The following is a 17,736-nucleotide window of genomic DNA, read 5'->3' on the forward strand; positions in this document are numbered from 1 at the left end:
CTAAAGCTACACAACAGGAAGGGATGGGATGGGGTGACGGAGTTGGTTTGAACAGTGCCATTGCACGGATTCAGTGAGCCCGAATGCGGAAACCCGGGTTCAAGTCCTTTGTGTGTTGAAGCAGTTTTACCCGATAGGCTACCGACAGTGTGTGTCAGCTCTAAGTCTGTAAGCAAGCTAATTAAGACTGAAAACACACTGTGAATTCAGTTCAGGAGATTAGCTAGGCTTCCTTGGGGTGTAGTGATTTCTTTTAATGGATTTGGCTTGGAGGGTGTGTGTGTATGTGTGTTTGCGTGTGTGTGTTCATTCATGGACTCACACTTATCTCTGTCTTTCTGAGGAACAAGGAGTGATATAAATAAAACATAACTTATAGTTTATAAAATATGTCATCCGATACTTAGAAGAACAGAAAAAGAGAAGCAGTCCAAACGAGGAGTGCACTTCCGTTTCTCCCCCTCGACTCTAAGAAGTTACAGTAAAACCGAGGCTTTCTCATAAGACATATTCTAAGAAGTTAGGGGGTTGGAGAAATGAGTGACTCAGCGGTTAAGGGTCTAACTGCTTTTCAAGGGGACCAGAGTTCTGTTCCCAATACACATCTTAGGCAGCTCATAATTACCTGTAACTCCAGCTCTAGATCTGATGCGCTCTCTGGACTCTCTGGGCACCTGCATACATATCTCTTTGTCTCTCTCTCTCTCTCTCTCTCTCTCTCTCTCTCTCTCTCACACACACACACACACACACACACACACACACACACTGGAATAACCATTTATTATTAAAGAGATAAGAAGCACACTAGTCCACTTGCGTTCATTTGCATATATAATCCACACAAGGTTTGCCTCGGTGCAGCTCTGGGTGTTTTCGGAGCTGTCTTCTTTGTTTTTCCTCCTTCACCCCTCTTCAGTTCTGTCCAGATGTTTTAGGCCATAGAAGACATCTGCAGAGAGGAGAGCAAAAGTAGCCAAAGTAGCCATATGTACGGCTTCTAGTCCCCTAGAATTTCAGTTCTGCCTTTTCCAGAGACAGAAAGTGCATTGGGATACGCTGTTAAGACAAGCTGTTGAGAGGGCAATGCTGTTCCTTCCTGTAAACCGCAGCAGCAGTCCGTTCCGTCTGAGCTGCTTGGTCAAAGGACTTTGTCCCTGGTATTGTGCTAGATATACATGTGTTCTGTGGCCTCAGGAGGAAGCTATAGTTTGTCATCCACTGAACTGACCGTGCTGGTGTGATTTTGTTCACGCGGACCTTATGGATGGCGGTGCTAGGTGTGGGTTCTGTATTCTTCTTGTAGTATGGAAACAGAAGTTGGACTTGCCTGCAGCCTTTCTTCCTGTTTGTAAAGATGGAAGGGGAAGACAATCCTTACTGGAAGATAATGTATCTCCAACTTTAACAATCTTCTTAAACAGTCTTAAGGAAATGAATTTTATTTTCTTCCTAAATGCAGGTTATGTATTGGGTTAGTTTCATTTATGGGAAACAAAAAGAAAAGAAAAAGTAAGGCAAAATAAGGAAGTGAAAGAGATTAGACAGTTAATAAATCTAGAACAGAAGCTGAATACCTAATTAAAAACATATCACATGGGTCTGTCCATGTGCGTGCAGGTGCTGGAGGACGCCAGCGGTGTCAGCTCCCCTGGGGCTGGAGATAGAGTTCCTTGTGAGCCTCCCGATGTAGGTGCTGGGGACTGAGCTCGGGTTCTCTGCCAGAGCAGCAAGTGCTCATTGACTCCCCGCTTGTCTCTCTAGCTTCAACACCAAATACTTTAGAAGAAAAAAAAACAAATCTCAGTGTCTTCTGAATGGTATTTGTGATGGTAATTATAGGCATAATTTAGTCACATTTTTGTTAGAAGATTATTTTATATTACCAGTGCCCCTTGGTGTGAGCCTTCTGGGGAGAAATATGCAGGCTGGGTGTTTTGGCCCGCAACTGGAATTCTAACACTGGGGAGGCTGAGGCTGTGTGAGTGCTATGTGCTTGAGGTCAGCCTGGACTCCATAGTGAGACTGTCTTCAAAAGCGGAAACAGAATGCTGTTTGGGGCATAAGGTCAGCGGTATTACCAGGCTCGTGGTGCCAATCCTTAGTGGGAGTAGACCTTTCCCTGGAGCAGCTCTGCATCCATCTTAAACAGGAGCAAGTTAGTTAGGACATAAATTAACTCCCCCCCCAGCCCCCACCATCCAAAAACATTGCCCGTAAGAGAACAGATTCTGAGATGATGGTCCCATAAAAAGCTTTGCATATTTAATGCGTACACCTGGATGAGTTTGCAGACCAGACTCCCAACAGAAACCGTAGCTGTCATCAAGACCATAAAATTCATCATTGCCCAGGGTCTCCTTCCTCCCTTGTCATTATTACTAGTTTCCTTTTTTTTTTTTTTTTAAGAGCTTGGAGTTTGAGTGGATAAAGAGAAAATCACCAGGTATTTCCTTGGTTCTATTCGATTGGGATATAAAAGATAATTTTGTGGACATGGCAGTCAAGTCCTACTTTTAAAACGCGCTTACGTTCTTGTAGTCTTTCTCCATTTTGGCATTTAAATCATCAGGGCCCATGAAGGTAGTAATTACGGGGCCTCACTGCACATCTGGAGAGTGATCCGGGTGCATGTAAAGGCAGCTGTGCCACCCCACTTTAAAATCTTACCCACTGAGCGACAAATGAAGATTGGCCACATGGCCATATTGAAGGTGTGAAATACGCTCTGGCTGTGGACTCACTGGAGCAGAGCAGATGCTTGCTTTCTCGGGAGCAACAATTCTGCTTTTTTTTTTTAGGCTGCCAGAGGACCAGGGGAGTTCTGATTGATGCAGAGTGGCGCTAAAAAGCCAACCGTTGCACTGGCGAGAAACCACCAGTAGCCAAGGCTTTAGAACCAAATAGGTGATATTGATATTGAAGGCCAGATGATGAGAGTGGAAAAAAAGCATAGCTTGAATATAGTTTTATAACGGGTTGTCTTTTGATGTTTTTAGGTGTTTTGGATTGTCCAAGAAAAGAGCCAGTGTGACTGTTTCCATAGTTCACAAATAGGGAAAGGTGTACATAAGTATCCATTCTGTTTGTTTGATACAGGGTCTTGTATATCTTCAGTCCAGTCTCCAACTAGCAATGTAGCTGAGGATGATCTCGAACTTCTGATCCTCTTGTCCCCCACCTCCTATGTGCTGGGATTATAGGCGTGAATCACAGAACCAGTGCTTCCCAATCTCCCTAATGCTGCCACCCTTAATACAATTCCTCATGTTGTAGTGACCCCCAACCATGAAATTATTTTCATTGCTACTTTGTAGCTGTAAGCTTGCTACTGTTACAAATTGTAATGTAAATATTGGATGTGCAGGGTGGGTGGTTTTAGATCACGCTGTGAAAGGCTTGTGCAACCTATACTCCAAAGGGGTCTCCACCCACAGGTTGAGAATCACTTCACTAGGCCCTGTTTATAGGACTCTGTGTATACTGCGCAAGCACTCTACCAGCTGAGCCACATTCACCGCTAAATGCTGGTGGCTGGCTGTGCGTGAGAGAAGCTAAAAATCTATTTGGAGTGTCTATGTATGTGTGAGAAAGGGGGATTGGTTTTTTGTTGTTGAAAAGCAAACAAAAAAAATTATTATATCTACAACATTCTGCCTGTATGTCTTGCTGCAGGTCAGAGGAGGGCAGCAGATCTCATTACAGATGGCTGTGAGCCACCATGTGATTGCTGGGATTTGAACTCAGGACCTCTGGAAGAGAGCAGCCTTAACCTCTGAGTCATCTCTTCAGCTTTTGTACTTAATGTTCTTGCAAAGGACCTAAGTTTGGTTTCCAGCACTCACACAGTGTCTCAAAACTGTCTGTCACTAGGTATAGGGGATCTAGTACCCGCCTCTGGCCTCAATGGGCACTGTACACACAGACAGACAGATAGACACACTGATAAACACACACACACACACACACGCACATGCACACGCACACGCACACACACACACAGCAGGCAAAGGGACCATTTGAATATGACGTGTTCAGTGAGTCCACTTGGGTATTAGAAGATGGAGCCTAGTGTATTTGGTCCAATGAGAAAAGTGTGTTGCTTCTTTGATGGATGCAGATAGAAATTTATGGGTGAAGATAGCATCTCAGTGTGGAAAGACCTAGAACCCGAGGAACCCAGTATTCTCTAGAGGCCTGGTTGTTGTTGGACCTGACACATGCTAGTGAGTCAGACAACAGACACACTGAGAAAGGGACATGTTTGTCTTCCCCCACACCTCCATCTTGCCATTGTGTTCCCCACTGACGATTGGGAGGGCAGATGGTGGATTCCCTTCTCTCTGGCTGCGTCTAGGCTGTGTTTTTCAGACAGGCTGACTTGTACTTGGAGAATAACTTTTGCCCAGACATGTTCAAATGCTCACAGACCTTACTGGCCTTGCTTGTGTCTCTGTCTTCCTCTCTGTGTGCTAGGCACTCTGAGGCAGCTCCCTCCAAGGCTGAGTGTGTTAGTGGTCGAAAGGAAGGGACATTTTTAGAAAACCATTTATTTCAATTTCTGTTTCTCCCTTCCCGTAGTTCCTGAAATCAAAAAATGCAGAAGTAGGAGGAGGTGGTTACTAGCTCTGTCGTAGACCTCCAGACTAGGGCTTAATCTATAGCAGGAAGACTTTGGGAAGCATTTAATCCCAATTCTCCTGTCTGTAAGGCTGCTTTGCTTGGAGAGATTTGTGGATACAGACAATGCCCTAACATTAATAACCCAAGGGGCTGGTGACCAGTCTGCAGTGAGAATGGTTGAGTATGAATTTTAGGTCATCTGTAAGTTGTGCATTCCATGGCTGTCTTAACAAGATCACAATCTTCTTAGCTCTCCTGGTCATGTCACCCAGTCACTAAATTAGGGAAAACGTGGGGAGGCCAAGAAATAGAGGAGGCAAAATACCTTCTGGATGGAAGACATGCTAGAAGAAATGCATAGCTCACTCACACAGACCCAGCATTCCGGTCACCCTCTGTGTGCGTGTTCAGACGTGTGCTGTGGAATTACTAGCTTCTAGCCGTGAGGAAAACCTCTTATAGCGAACGCCACCTGGTAGTAAGCATTGCACAGGCGGTTGGCGTGTTCGGAGGCAATGCTCCCTTCCTGCTGACTGTCTGGTGGGTGCTGTCATCAACCTAGAGTCACCCAGAGGTTGAGACATGAGCGCCAGGCTAGATAATTGAGAGATCACAGAAATGGATGTAAACTTGTGGGACTACCAGGAGACCTGCCTCTGAAGAGACAAGTGACATGTTGACTTATTTAGGTGAACTTGCGCCTGAACGCCTAATGAATAATAAATCTAATGAATAGCATGAATATTAATGAAGACAACCATGAATAATGACTCCTAGCAAACACAGTTGACTAAAGGCTTTCTCTTTTTTTTCTGTCTCTTGTGAGGGGACACAGGAAGCTCTAGGTGTGCCTCCTATCGTGGGGCCTCGAGTCGCAGGATTCATTCAGAGTTTTGGACATCTGGGACATTCAGTAGCTTTCTGGGAAATGCCAAGCAGCCTTGGCCACGATTGGGTGTCAGCGAGCCTGGTACAGTGGCTGCTAACTACACTTCCTTCCCTGGTGGCTCTGCTCTCAGCCATTCTTGGCAGGGATGAGTGGGTTACTGTGGCTGTGGTCTCAGTAGATCAAGAGAGACCTGGCTTCTTGTTAGCCCTGGGATCTACAGGGAGCTACTCTGAGCTTGGTTACCCAAAAATACGATCAGGAAAAGAACTGGTTCCATTTCCGACCTAGCCTGGCCCATGTCTGCGAGGTATTGAGTATCAGCCATTATGTCTGTAACACACGATAGCCGGGGATTCGATGCTGTGCATCTTTTCCAGAGTAGAGCCACCTGACCTCTGTCTTTTTCCTCTCTCCTCCCCTCAGGATGGTTCCCTGGGAAACATTGATGACCTGGCGCAGCAATATGCGGATTATTACAATACCTGCTTCTCGGATGTTTGTGAGCGGATGGAGGAGCTTCGGAAACGGCGAGTTTCCCAGGACCTCGATATGGTGAGTGTGTGGCCATGGGAAATGGCTACTGTTGGGGGCGGGGGGGGGCAGTTCCCATCGATGCTCCCGATCTTGCAGCCCCTTGTTTCTTCTTACAGCCTCAGCTGTGCCTGAAGGCTCAGTCAGTCGGCTTCTGGCTAGGTGTGGTGAAATGCCAGATGCCCAACAGACCAACCCTGTTCTTTAGATTGAATATTCACCAAACTTACGTAGTCATTGAAAGGCTAGAGTAACCTTCCTTCCTTCCTTCCTTCCTTCCTTCCTTCCTTCCTTCCCTCCCTCCTTCCTTCCCTCCTTCCTTCCATTTTTTGAAATATTAAAGAGAAAGGATATTTCTATCATTAGACAGTTGGTACTGTATATTTTATTGACTAACAGCTGAGGACTTGCCAAAGAGAGTTCTTTCCTTCATTTTCTTCCTTGTTTCTTTCTTTCTGGTCCACCCCGCCGCCACCCTAATGAGTCCTGGGGATTGAACCCAGAGCCTTGGATGAGTTAGGTAAATTCTCTGCCAGTGAGCCTTTGAAAAGGAAAATGATGTTTAAAGAAGTAAGAAGTCAATCATAACTTCTCCCCCTGGCAGTAAGAGGTTTCATGTGAGCTTCAGTGTTTGTCTGATCGTTAAAAAAATATGTATGACTATCTTGGATAATATTTTTTTAAAATATCACTTCCTACTTTTTAAAAATTTTGTTTGTTTATTTATTTATTTGATGTGGGAGTGATTTCTTATTAATAAAGAAACTGCCTAGACCCATTTGATAGGCCAACCCTTAGGTAGGCAGAGTAAACAGAACAGAATGCTGGGAGAAAGAAGCTGAGTCAAGGAGTCGCCATGATTCTCCCACTCCAGGCAGATGCAGGTTAAGATCATTCCTAGTAAGCCAGCTTGTGGGCTACTCAGATTATTAGAAATGGGCTAGTCCAGGTGCGAGAGTTAGACGAGAAAAGGCTAGATATAATGGGCCAAGCGGTGTTTAAAAGAATACAGTTTCCGTGTAATTATTTTGGGGCATAAGCTAGAGCTAGCCATGTGGGCGGCCGGGTGCCGGGGATACAGCCCCGCTGCCCTTATTACAACATTTATTTATTATGTTCACAATATTCTGTCTGCGTGCATGCCTGAAGAGGGCACCAGACCTCATTACAGATGGTTGTGAGCCACTTTGTGGTTGCTGGGAATTGAACTCAGGACCTTTGGAAGAGTAGGCAATGCTCTTTACCGCTGAGCCATCTCTCCAGCCCCCCCTCCCCAACTTCTTTACTGAGCACTTTATTGTGGTTCTCTAGGGTTATTGGGATCTCTTTATAGTCATTATCTTTCAAGATACTATTGCTTTTCTCACTTAAGGAGGCTGAAATCATTTGTCTGAAGTGTAAACATCTGTGTGCAGAAGTTAGCGGAGCCCCAGGTCTAACTGTGGACAGGCAGTCCTGAGCTGTACTCTGCCTGGAAAACGTGTTTCCCATCCCTTGCATCTACCAGTTTAAACTGGATCCGTTTCAGTTTCCTGCCTCTCAGTTTTATCCCAGGACCTAGGACCTCCTCCACTGGAGGTGTATGTCCTCTGTAGTGATAAGAGCGGCGGGCCGCTTCCCGCCACCCAGATAGCTTTATCCAAAATAATTACATGGAAACTGTATTCTTTTAAACACTGCTTGGCCCATTAGTTCCAGCTTCTTATTGGCTAGCTCTTACATATTGATCTAACCCATTTCTAATAATCTGTGTAGCCCACTAGGTGGCTTACCAGGGAAGATCTTAACCTGCGTCTGTCTGGAGTGGGAGAATCATGGTGGCTGACCTGACTCAGCTTCTTTTTCCCAGCATTCTGTTCTGTCTACTCCGCCTACCTAATTTTCTGTCCTATCAGAGGCCAAGCAGTTTCTTTATTACTTAACCAATGAAACAACAGATAGAAAGATGACCCTCCTCCATCATTTCCCCTTTTTCTGTTTAAACAAAAAAGAAGGCTTTGTGTGTGTGTGGCAGAACCAGGGATTCAGCCTCACATTCTCTCCCTCTGATTTTCAGTGATCTCATATAGTCCCAGGTGGCCCCAAACCTTCTGTATTCGAGGATGCCCATAAACTTTTGATTCTCCTGCCTCAGTTTGCCTGGTTCTGGGTGCCCTGCTGACTGAACCGCATCTCCATCCCTAAAGACCTCCTTTCAAACACGCTCTTATCTTAGGGGCTGCATGAAGCTGATTTTGAAGAATGACATCCTCTACCTTAAAACATTTTTGGAAAGAGTAGATTTGTCTGAAACTCTTGTGTGTGCGGTGTGTGTGTGTGTGTGTGTGTGTGTGTGAGAGAGAGAGAGAGAGAGAGAGAGAGAGAGAGAGAGTTTTTCTTTTCTTTCTTTCTTTTTTTTTGAGACAGGATCTTTCTCTATCATGTAATTTTGGCTGTCCTAGAACTCGCTCTGTTGAACAGGCTGTCCTGGAACTCGAGAGATCCATTTGCTTCTGCTTCCCAAGTACTACGATTAAAGATATGAGCCAACAAGCCTGGACTTTTTTATTTTTTTAAAGTAAGACTCTCTCTAAATAGCCCTGGATGGCCTGAAACTCTTTAAGTAGATTGGACTGACTTCAGATGCAGAGACAGCCTCTCTCTGCCTGTCAGATAGTGGGATTAAAGGTGTGTCCCTGCTGGTGCCACCGCCCCGCCCCAGTAGGCTCTTCTCAGGTAGTTCAGGCTGACCTTCCCAACCCTCCTGCCCCAGCTTAGGGATTACTGAGACTGTAGGTACATCACCCATAGTCGATCTTGTTTATTCTATTTTTAAAAAGTTCTTTTAATTTACTTAAGATGGAAACATAAAAATTAAAGTAAGGTGACCAATTAAGGAGTTAAAAGTAGGTGATTCTTTTACTAATAATGCTTGATGTTTTATGAAAGGATTTGTATTCAAGAAGGGATGGGTCTTTGGGTAGTGATAAGGAACCTCCTGTAAGCCACCGGCTCAGTGCTCCTGGCACTCATTTCCCTTCCTTCCTTTTTTCCCCTTCCTCTTTCTTTTGTTTTCTTTGCCTCTTTCTAATTTGCTATCTGACCTTACTTACTGTGCTGTATTGTATTCTAATCTTGAGGTAATCTTGAGTCTAATCTTAAGTAGCCCAGACTGACCTTGAATTTACAGACTTGAGAGCCTCCTTTCTGAGGACAGCCGCTCACGTCTACCAGTAAGTGCCACAATACAGAGATGTGCCATCAAGCCTGTCATACAGCATTTTTATGCCTATCAATTTCTTTCATCAGTGTGCCCTAGTCATGGTTAACTTGAATCAAGAGTGACATTGTATCATAACTGACGTGTTTTTAAGTACACTTTTATTTTATATTTATGCATATTTATTTATGTATGTGTATGTACATGTGTCTGTATATGCACATGTGCGTGGGGGCAGGGTGTGCATGTGTGCCATGGGACACGTATGTACTAGTCAGAGGACAACTTGTAGAAGTTGACGCTAACATCATGTGGATCCCAGGGTCAAATTCAAGTCAGCAGACTTGGTGACGAGTGCTCTTAACTTCTGAGTCATCTTGCCCCCCTTAATTTTGCATTTTCCTTCTTGTTCATTGATTTAGTGATTTGTTAAGCTGTGTATTAGGTAAATAAAGTTGACTGAGACTGAGCTGAGTCAGAAGGAGGCAGAAAGATACTGTCTGAGGAGCCTAATACCATGGCCAATATGGCACATGGACATCGTTATTGCCAAGGCATTGGCTCCTCTTAACTTTGTCCTCCTGTCTGTGTGGATGGCAGGGTAATCGTTCTTCCTCTCGCAATCCTGAGTATCAAATGCAGGTCCTCAGGCTTGGTGACAAGATCCTTTACCCTCTGAACCATCTCATTGGCCCTGTTATATTTTTTTGAGACAGAGTTCCGTGTATCTTAGTCTAATCTTGAACTTATTAGCTAGGAAGAAATGCTCTTGACCTTCTGATCCCTGCCTCGACTTCCCAATCTCACAGATTGTAGACCTGCAGCACAGGTTGGGTTCATGCATTGCTGGGGATGGAGCTGAGGAAAACTTCATCTCAGGCAAACACTCTGCCAACTTAGCTGCATCTTCTGCTCTGCTGGTGTTGAGTCTTTATGTTTTTGCAGAGTTGGGGACTGAATCCAGGTCCTTGGTACATGCTGAGCCAGTGCTGTACCATTGAGCTCTAGCTTCAACCCTTGGTCATCGTCATTTGGAGCTGGAATGAATGGTGGGCTCACAGCATAGTGTACAGTTTTCCCAGACATCTGGGCAAGGACGTGATCGTTGTGAGCCGGTAGACGATGGCTGACCCAGAGCTAGAAGTCTGGCTCCTGTTGATTTGGGGTTACCATAGTTCCCCAGGGCATTTGGGAACCTCCTAAGATGCTTCACTGTAGAAAAAGAAGCCTGCCAGTGGGATAAGTAGCCTTCTTCCTGTTTAGACAGATGGGCCTAATTTGGTGTGCTCTCTTCCAGAGCAGAAAATGACAGTCTGGGGGGAAAAAAAAATCACAGGAGCTTAATCAGTTCCCATCAAAGGTGGAAGTGGGTAAACTGATAGGAGCTAATTTGAACCAGGCTGAGGATGGGCCTGTTCATTTTTAAACTGTGGTTAGAGAGATCAGCAGGATCCCAGAGGGGCACGCTCACATCTTCTTTCAGGGACATTCCGGGCAAGTCAGAGAGGGAAAGGGGATTATGATTGGAGCTGCTGCTGGCCAGGTTATCAGATGAGTTTGCAGAGCCTAGAAATCCATGTTAGATGCGTTTCAGGTTCATCATCCACCCTTCAGGCCACACTACAGTACCAGCACCCTCCTCAGAGTTCCCTTTCTCAGCGAGAAGCCTGTCATGGATTGGACAAATGGCGATGCATTTTCCTGTAGACCTCATTCCCCCCCCCCCCCTTTATTCCCTTGGAATTTGAAGTCTGTTTCTAGATTTTCAGTCCTTCCCTCTAAACAAAGCAGACCCCACCCCCTCCATGTTTCCCTGTTGCATCAGGTGAGGACGTGCAGGAGCTGTGTTCTGTGCTCCTAGACTGCCCTGCCAACGCTAACTGAGAAAGAGCAACCTCCCCAAAGCAGTGAGGACACCATCATGTTTCAGTGGCCTAAGACGTTCCACAGGAGAAAGTGACCTGATGTGTGCCACGTGGTTGTGATGTCGTTTAGAAGACAGCTTCAAGGGACTGGGATATAGAGCGGGGGTCCATGAAAGCACTTGCTTAGCTTGCAGGAAGCTCCGAGTTCAGTTCCCAGCACTGCACACACTGGGCGCGTGTATGCCTCTGGTCGTAGCCCTTGAAAGGTAGAGAGACAAGAGGATCGAGAGTTGAAAGTCATCCTCAGCCCCATAGCGAATTGGAGGCCACCCTCCAATACACGTGTCCCTGTATCAAAACCAAACCAAACCAAATCCAAACCCTGAGTGCAGAAAGTTTGGGGGTGGGAGGATAAATCGTTTTATGGCTTTATTTTATTCTGAATCTGCCGGGTAGAGTTGGCATTTGAGAAAATGAGAAAACTCTGCAGAAAAGTGTTTAGATATTTGTGTTTAGCTTTGAAATGTCAGGGGTAGGGACCCTGCACCGCCCCTAAGAGCTGATTACATGTCAGCCGGAGAACAAACAAGCCAGAAGGACGGCTTTCCTACAGAGATGCTCGACTTAGCCCTGAAAAATAAACAGTTTTGATAATCACATTAGTGATTACCTCTCTGGCCAAGATGGCAAGGTATTTCTTGAGGGCGTGAGTAGAATGTAGCATTTGGTAATGTGTCTTTGGGGCCAGTGTGGAGGAAGGAAACAGGGGGTAAAGATGGTAGGGGCTCCACGGAACATGCAGAGCTCCTGATTCGCTTATTGATGGGGAGCATTTTTTTACTTGGCACCAAATAGGCCTTAAAGGGATGGTGTGTTTGGACAGCAGCCTTGGCTTCCACGGGGGCTAGGGACATTAATGTTTGTGTGCAGCGGGGAAGAGGCCCATATTTCTACACATTTGGCACCTCCCTGAGCACCATGTGATTCTTTTTTTGGCTGGGAGAAGATGCAATCAGAAATGACAGCAGCTCTCCAAGTCTGTAATGGGCTCATCTCTAGTGATGCTAAGCCTGGCATCTGTCAAAGCAACACCCTGACCAGGAAAGGGGCCACGCTTGTGGTAGCCTATTAATGCTGGCAGCAATTGCTTCCAAGGTGTCTTTGAGGTTAAGACTTTGGAGTTTGGCAGAAGACAACTTTGTGTGTGGGTCTTGGTGTGTGTGGCTCAGAGCTGACGTAGAAATCTCCACCTATGGTGACCGACGGTTGGTGGTGTCTGTCAGAACCTGGCCTAGAGTCTCTGCCAAGTTGTTATCGTGGTGAGGTGTGTACAAGAGGAAGAGAGCCAGGCAGAGACTCAGCCAGGTCTTTGAATACTGGGAACACAAATAAAGATAATGCACTGAATTGCCCCAAAGAGGGACACCAGATCCACTGTCCCTGGTGTGGGAATGCTTCTAGGGCATAATTATTACATCTTGAAATTTTAATGGTTTTGTTTTTTTCTCAGATTCAGTTTTAATAAGTTAACCATCCCAGATAATGCAGTCTTTCCCTGATATAGCTCTGAAGTAATATAGCAGCAATAAAAGCAGGGGTGGTGGTACCCATCTGTAGTCCCAGCGCCTAGGAAGCTGAGGCAGGAGGACTGGGGAGTTGGATACCAGTTTAATGGTTTAAGTTCTAGCTCTTTCACTTATTAATCATCAAGCCTCAGTTTCCCCATCTATAACTATCTCAGAGTTAAGAGAAGTACAACACACCGTAGGCTACCCTAAGTGACTTAGACCGTTTGTTTCCTTTCCTTCCTTCCTCTTCCCAGTCTAGACCTTCCCGCAGGAGTGCTGAAGAGTTTCCACTATTGATGCCTCAGTGATATTTATTCACATGAGTGCAGGGGTGTGGGAGCTTAGCTTTTTGTTTAGGGAAATGTCAAACACACATACACAGCACATGACAATGAGTTTCCTGTGCATGACGCCCTTCCTCGGCTGTGCCCAGCATCCTGCCGCTCCAATCTCATCTCTACTCCCTCCTCCCGCAATGTTTCTATGACTCTTTAAAGGCATCGATTTTTTTAGGTAAAAGAGTTGCAGACACGGTATAGTGCATGCTATGCAGTTCTTTAAGTGTATGGCTATGTCCGTACCAATAAGCATCCGCTGAGTTTGTTTGCGTGTGTAACCAATTGGAAATAGTTAGTGAGCCTAGAGCCTGCACTTGCTTGGCGTTTTAGCTCTTCTGGAGATGCCAAGTAAAGATGTGTTTTCTATCCAGAAAGGGCTCAGAGTATAGTGGGCACGAGAGGAGTTAGCAGGCTGAGGACGCCTGGGAAGGTGGAAGCGATGTCCCTGGCTCAGTAGGAAAGTTTGGAAGCATCCTGAAAATGACTCCTGGATTTTTCAAACCCAAAGAACTGGGAAGGTTGAGGACGTGTTTTGACAGTAGAAGTGAGCATAAAGTTGAATAACCCAAGGCCCAGGTCAAGGTCATAGTCTGGTAAAGGTCAAAAGTCAAGAGGGAAAATAAGACTTTTTTAGATTATTGGGTGCTCCCTGTAGTTGGAAGTAGGATTGAAGGTTGTGGGTGTTAAGAAAAAATAATAAGAAAGGGGTAGCTCTGCCGACGCAAAAAATCCAATTAGGTTAAATCAAACCAAATCAAAATGTTCATTATTTTATTAAGTAAGATGCTCTTGGGTGGCATGGCATGGCATGTCGGGGAGACAGAAAAGCAGGGAGCCCATGCAGACCTGAAAAGCACGTGTTTTTCCTCTGGGAACCCATTTAAATACCGTGTGGGAGTGGCATGCTGGGATTTGGAGTCCAGAGCAATGCAACTCCCAAGTCAGTTTGGATAGGTGGATGCCAGGGGTTGGGGCTATGCTCCCAACTTAACAGTGGGGACAAGGTCATGCTGCTCTTCGGGGACCTTGGATTATCAAATGCAGAAAGAGATCGAATGCTATTCTATTTGTCCTTTCAACAAGACAAAACAAAAATATTTTCATTTTCACACCCCCCCCCCCCCCGCCCCCCAGCCATCTGGACCAAGGTGAATCTGTTCTTGTTTGCCATAGCGTCCCGTGATGGATATGCTTAGTCCATCTGTGTGGGGACTTCTTGTTTTCTGTTGCTAGCTCTTCTATGTAGACAGCAGAGTATGTGGAACGCTTAGTTTCTGCGCATCAGAGCTCCCAAATATCCTAGGAAGTGTATGGAGGAGCGTGAAGTCACCTAACTTATTCTGTAGGGTTGCTAGGATAGACACCCAGCGCTAACTTACTCTGTAGGGTTGCTAGGATAGACACCCAGCGCTAACTTATTCTGTAGGGTTGCTAGGATAGACACCCAGCACTAACTTATTCTGTAGGGTTGCTAGGATAGACACCCAGCGCTAACTTACTCTGTAGGGTTGCTAGGATAGACACCCAGCGTGGAGACCATGGGACAGCTGTGCCCTTGGTGTTCCTGTTCCGGTTTCCATCAGATACAATGAGAACCATGTTACACATACTCCTGAATGACCCTGCTGGAGCCCCCGCCCTCCGAAGCTGGCCGCTGTGAAAGGCGTTTGTTTTCGTTTTTGTTTCGCTTTGTGTTAGCCTCCATTATTCTCCAGCTTTGGGCCACTGTTGACGCGCAGATTGCCATCGGAATCAGTGGGCCCAAGACAGGAGTCTGAAGTCCATTCCTGCTGGGGGATTTGCACACTCGATGTCAAAACACACTGAGGCATTATATCTTAAGCCAGATGGTGACACTGCCCCTTGCTCTGGCTCTGCTCAGACAAAGTCACATTTGTGTTCCCATGGCCGGTCCCAATTTAGTCAGCAGTTTTTGTGCATTGCACGGAGTGAATGTCATCATAAACAGATCCCTTGGTGCCGGGTTTGATCTTGGCGTACGGTACCTCTGTTTATTAAGGAGGACTTTGCCAATCCAACAATGAATTTGGGGCTTTTTGTCTTCTGCTTGGACACCTTCGCAGGCTACTTATGCAGTCACAGACACCTGTGTGATGCTTTCATCAGAGAGGGGACAGATCTGTGGAGTTTTCAAAAACACATCCACAACCGCATCTCTTTGCTCACAAGGGATCAGAAACTGGTTTTAGTTTGTGTCGATGAGATAAACTGTGCCTGCAAGAAGAACCTACCCCAAATGTGTTCTGTTTAAAATACAAACACCTGGCTGAGGAAATGAGATGGCTAAGTATTCTTTACTAGGTGTCTGCCACTCAAACAGGATGGCCTGAGTTCAGACTCCCAGAAGGCACGCAAAAGCCAAGGATTGTGGTGTGCGTTGGTGACCCTCCTGCTGGCAGATGGTGAAGACAAGCAGATGAGACTCCTGTAACTCACCAGTCAGTTTGCTGGTCTAGCCAATGGATCAGCTTCTGGTTTAGTGAGAGACCCTGCCTCAAAAACATACAACAAAAGAAGCTGCCTGGTTTGGGATTTGTTGTTTCCACGCGTGTAGGTCTGAGAGAATTCCTGAATTCCAAGGAAATTCACATCAGCTGGGGGGAAAAAAAAGCCAAGACACTCAAGCGAAAGAGGCATCTCCATGGAAAAAGCTGGAGTTCCCTGGGGCAGGAGGCACATGGCAATGTTGCCAGTCCTTTCCAGTAAGACCCAGGGCCAAGAATTTTTGTTTTGGAGCCCTGGAATATTGAAACCAAGTTGCCAAAATTGTAGTGTAATCTAAATGTTTACTTTTAACTTTTTTTTTAAAAAAAAAAACCCATGAAAGATTACAGTGCAATTTATATGTGCTAATCACAAGCTAATTACAGGCTATTTTTAAAAATGTCTGATTTGTAACCCACTGGCGGCTGTTTGCTCGGAATGAGACAAAATTTAAAGGAATGTGTTGGGGTTGATGGCGACGTGTCCCCTGAAGGCTCACGAATTAAAAGGCTTGGCCGTAAATGGATGGGGCATTTTGGAAGTGATTGTATCATGAGGGTCCTGACTTCATCAAATTAATTCATCATTGATAGAGTCATAATTAGTGGCCCAATCAGGAAGTGAGGGACACTCTGGAGGCGGTACCTGTTGGAAGAGGTAGGTTTCCAGTTAATGTTTTGGGCGTATAAGCCGTCCCCTTCCTTGCTCTGGTCTTTGCCTCCTGACAACATTCTTCATCGTACACATGCACCCACGTGAGGCTCAGCTCACCATTCAGAGTTGGTAAAAAGCAGGAGACCGTGGACTTACATCCCTCAAACTGTGAGGCAAAATTAATATTTCCATTGTTCTGTTTTCTAGAAGGTATTTTGTCATCGTGGTTAAGGTCTGTGTGTTTTCAGGCAGTTCAATGGAGTTCTCTAGGCTGTGTCTGTAATGTTGCTCGAGGAGACAGTCTGAGGCCAGATTTGAGAGCTTTGGTAATGGACCTAGGCCAAGTAGTCTATCTCTTTTCCAGGGTCCTGCTCAGAGCAAGGGGAGAATTAGCATGTGGAATAGAATCTTGGACATGTCCATAGGGAATCCAATGTGGAGGTCACCTGGGGCTGGGCTGTGACCTTTGCAGCTGATACCATGACTACCATTGACCTCCTGGTCCAAAGATCCATGTTTTAGATTGATGTCCTAACTTAGCTCTGACAGAAAAGAATATCTAATTGGCCACCTCTCTCTCTCTCTCTCTCTCTCTCTCTCTCTCTCTCTCTCTCTCTCTCTCACACACACACACACACACACAATTCATCCATCCATTTAAATGCTGGAGATTTAACCTCAAGCCTTGTATGTACCTGGCAAGCTCACTGTCAGTGCTCTTTTGATGAGGCGCGACTCTTTAGCCTCAGTACCACGTCTAATGGCCAGCTATATTTTGAAACCTCTTTTGAGATTATTGTGCCCATTGCAGCAGGGGATTTTGATTCGCAGTTGCTTTTTCTTTTTCTTTTCTTCTAGTTTGGAAGTTTCAAGATTTCTACTTACTTATTCCTTCATCCACTTACACTTTTTGAAGTAGGGTCTTTCTTTGTAGCCCTGGCTGACTTGGTCCTTGGCTCTGTAGCAGGCTACCCTTGAATGTTTAATGGTGCTCATGCCTCAGCCTCCTGAATGCCGAGATGACTGGCATGGGCCTCTGCAACCAGCTTGAAGAGGAGGAAAGCAAGATTCTGATCTGTTGGGATAACTCGCTTTATGGAAGTGGTTGGTTTAGCGTTTCAGCCATGCGTTCCGAATCCAAAAGGAAAGAACTAAAGGGTTGCTATGGTACATCTCAGGACCCCCAGGGAACAATGCTCACACCTTCTGTAATATCCCTGCATTATTCATCAAAGAAAATTGTTGCTAACATGTCCCCACCCCCTTTGTCTGTCGGTTTGGAGCCGTACGTCCCCCGAATACCAGGTCCTGCCTTGCAAGTGGAGACTTAATTTAACGCCTTTAGCAGCAGAATTAGAGTTCAGACTCAGGAGTGAGGCAACTGCTTCTGCTTTGGCATTCCAAGGCCCGTGACTAAATTATTCATTTATAAGGGGTGGTTTGAGAGACTCTGCAATTACTTAAAATATGAAGATGGTCTAAATTTGTGCTCCAGCAACTCCATTTATCTCATAGACCTAGCAGAAGCTGATGGAACTTAATCAAAAATAAATCAAGGACAAGT

The 17,736-nt window shown here is 45.6% G+C and overlaps 1 protein-coding gene across 4 annotated transcripts in view; it reads left to right on the forward strand.

Moving 5' to 3' along the window:
• Sash1 (SAM and SH3 domain containing 1) overlaps nt 1-17,736 on the forward strand; it is a 229,949-nt gene that overhangs the window by 92,439 nt on the left and 119,774 nt on the right. For all 4 annotated transcript variants that reach the window (XM_041680053.1, XM_041680051.1, XM_041680054.1 and 1 more), the window contains exon 2: nt 5,936-6,064. In XM_041680053.1, the coding sequence (XP_041535987.1) occupies nt 5,936-6,064 (129 nt within the window). The remainder of the gene's footprint in view (nt 1-5,935; nt 6,065-17,736) is intronic.

The sequence above is a fragment of the Microtus oregoni genome, unplaced genomic scaffold (genome assembly GCF_018167655.1).
Source record: "Microtus oregoni isolate MIOR12 unplaced genomic scaffold, Mior012 000033F_ref0000390, whole genome shotgun sequence".
Lineage (NCBI taxonomy): Eukaryota > Metazoa > Chordata > Mammalia > Rodentia > Cricetidae > Microtus > Microtus oregoni.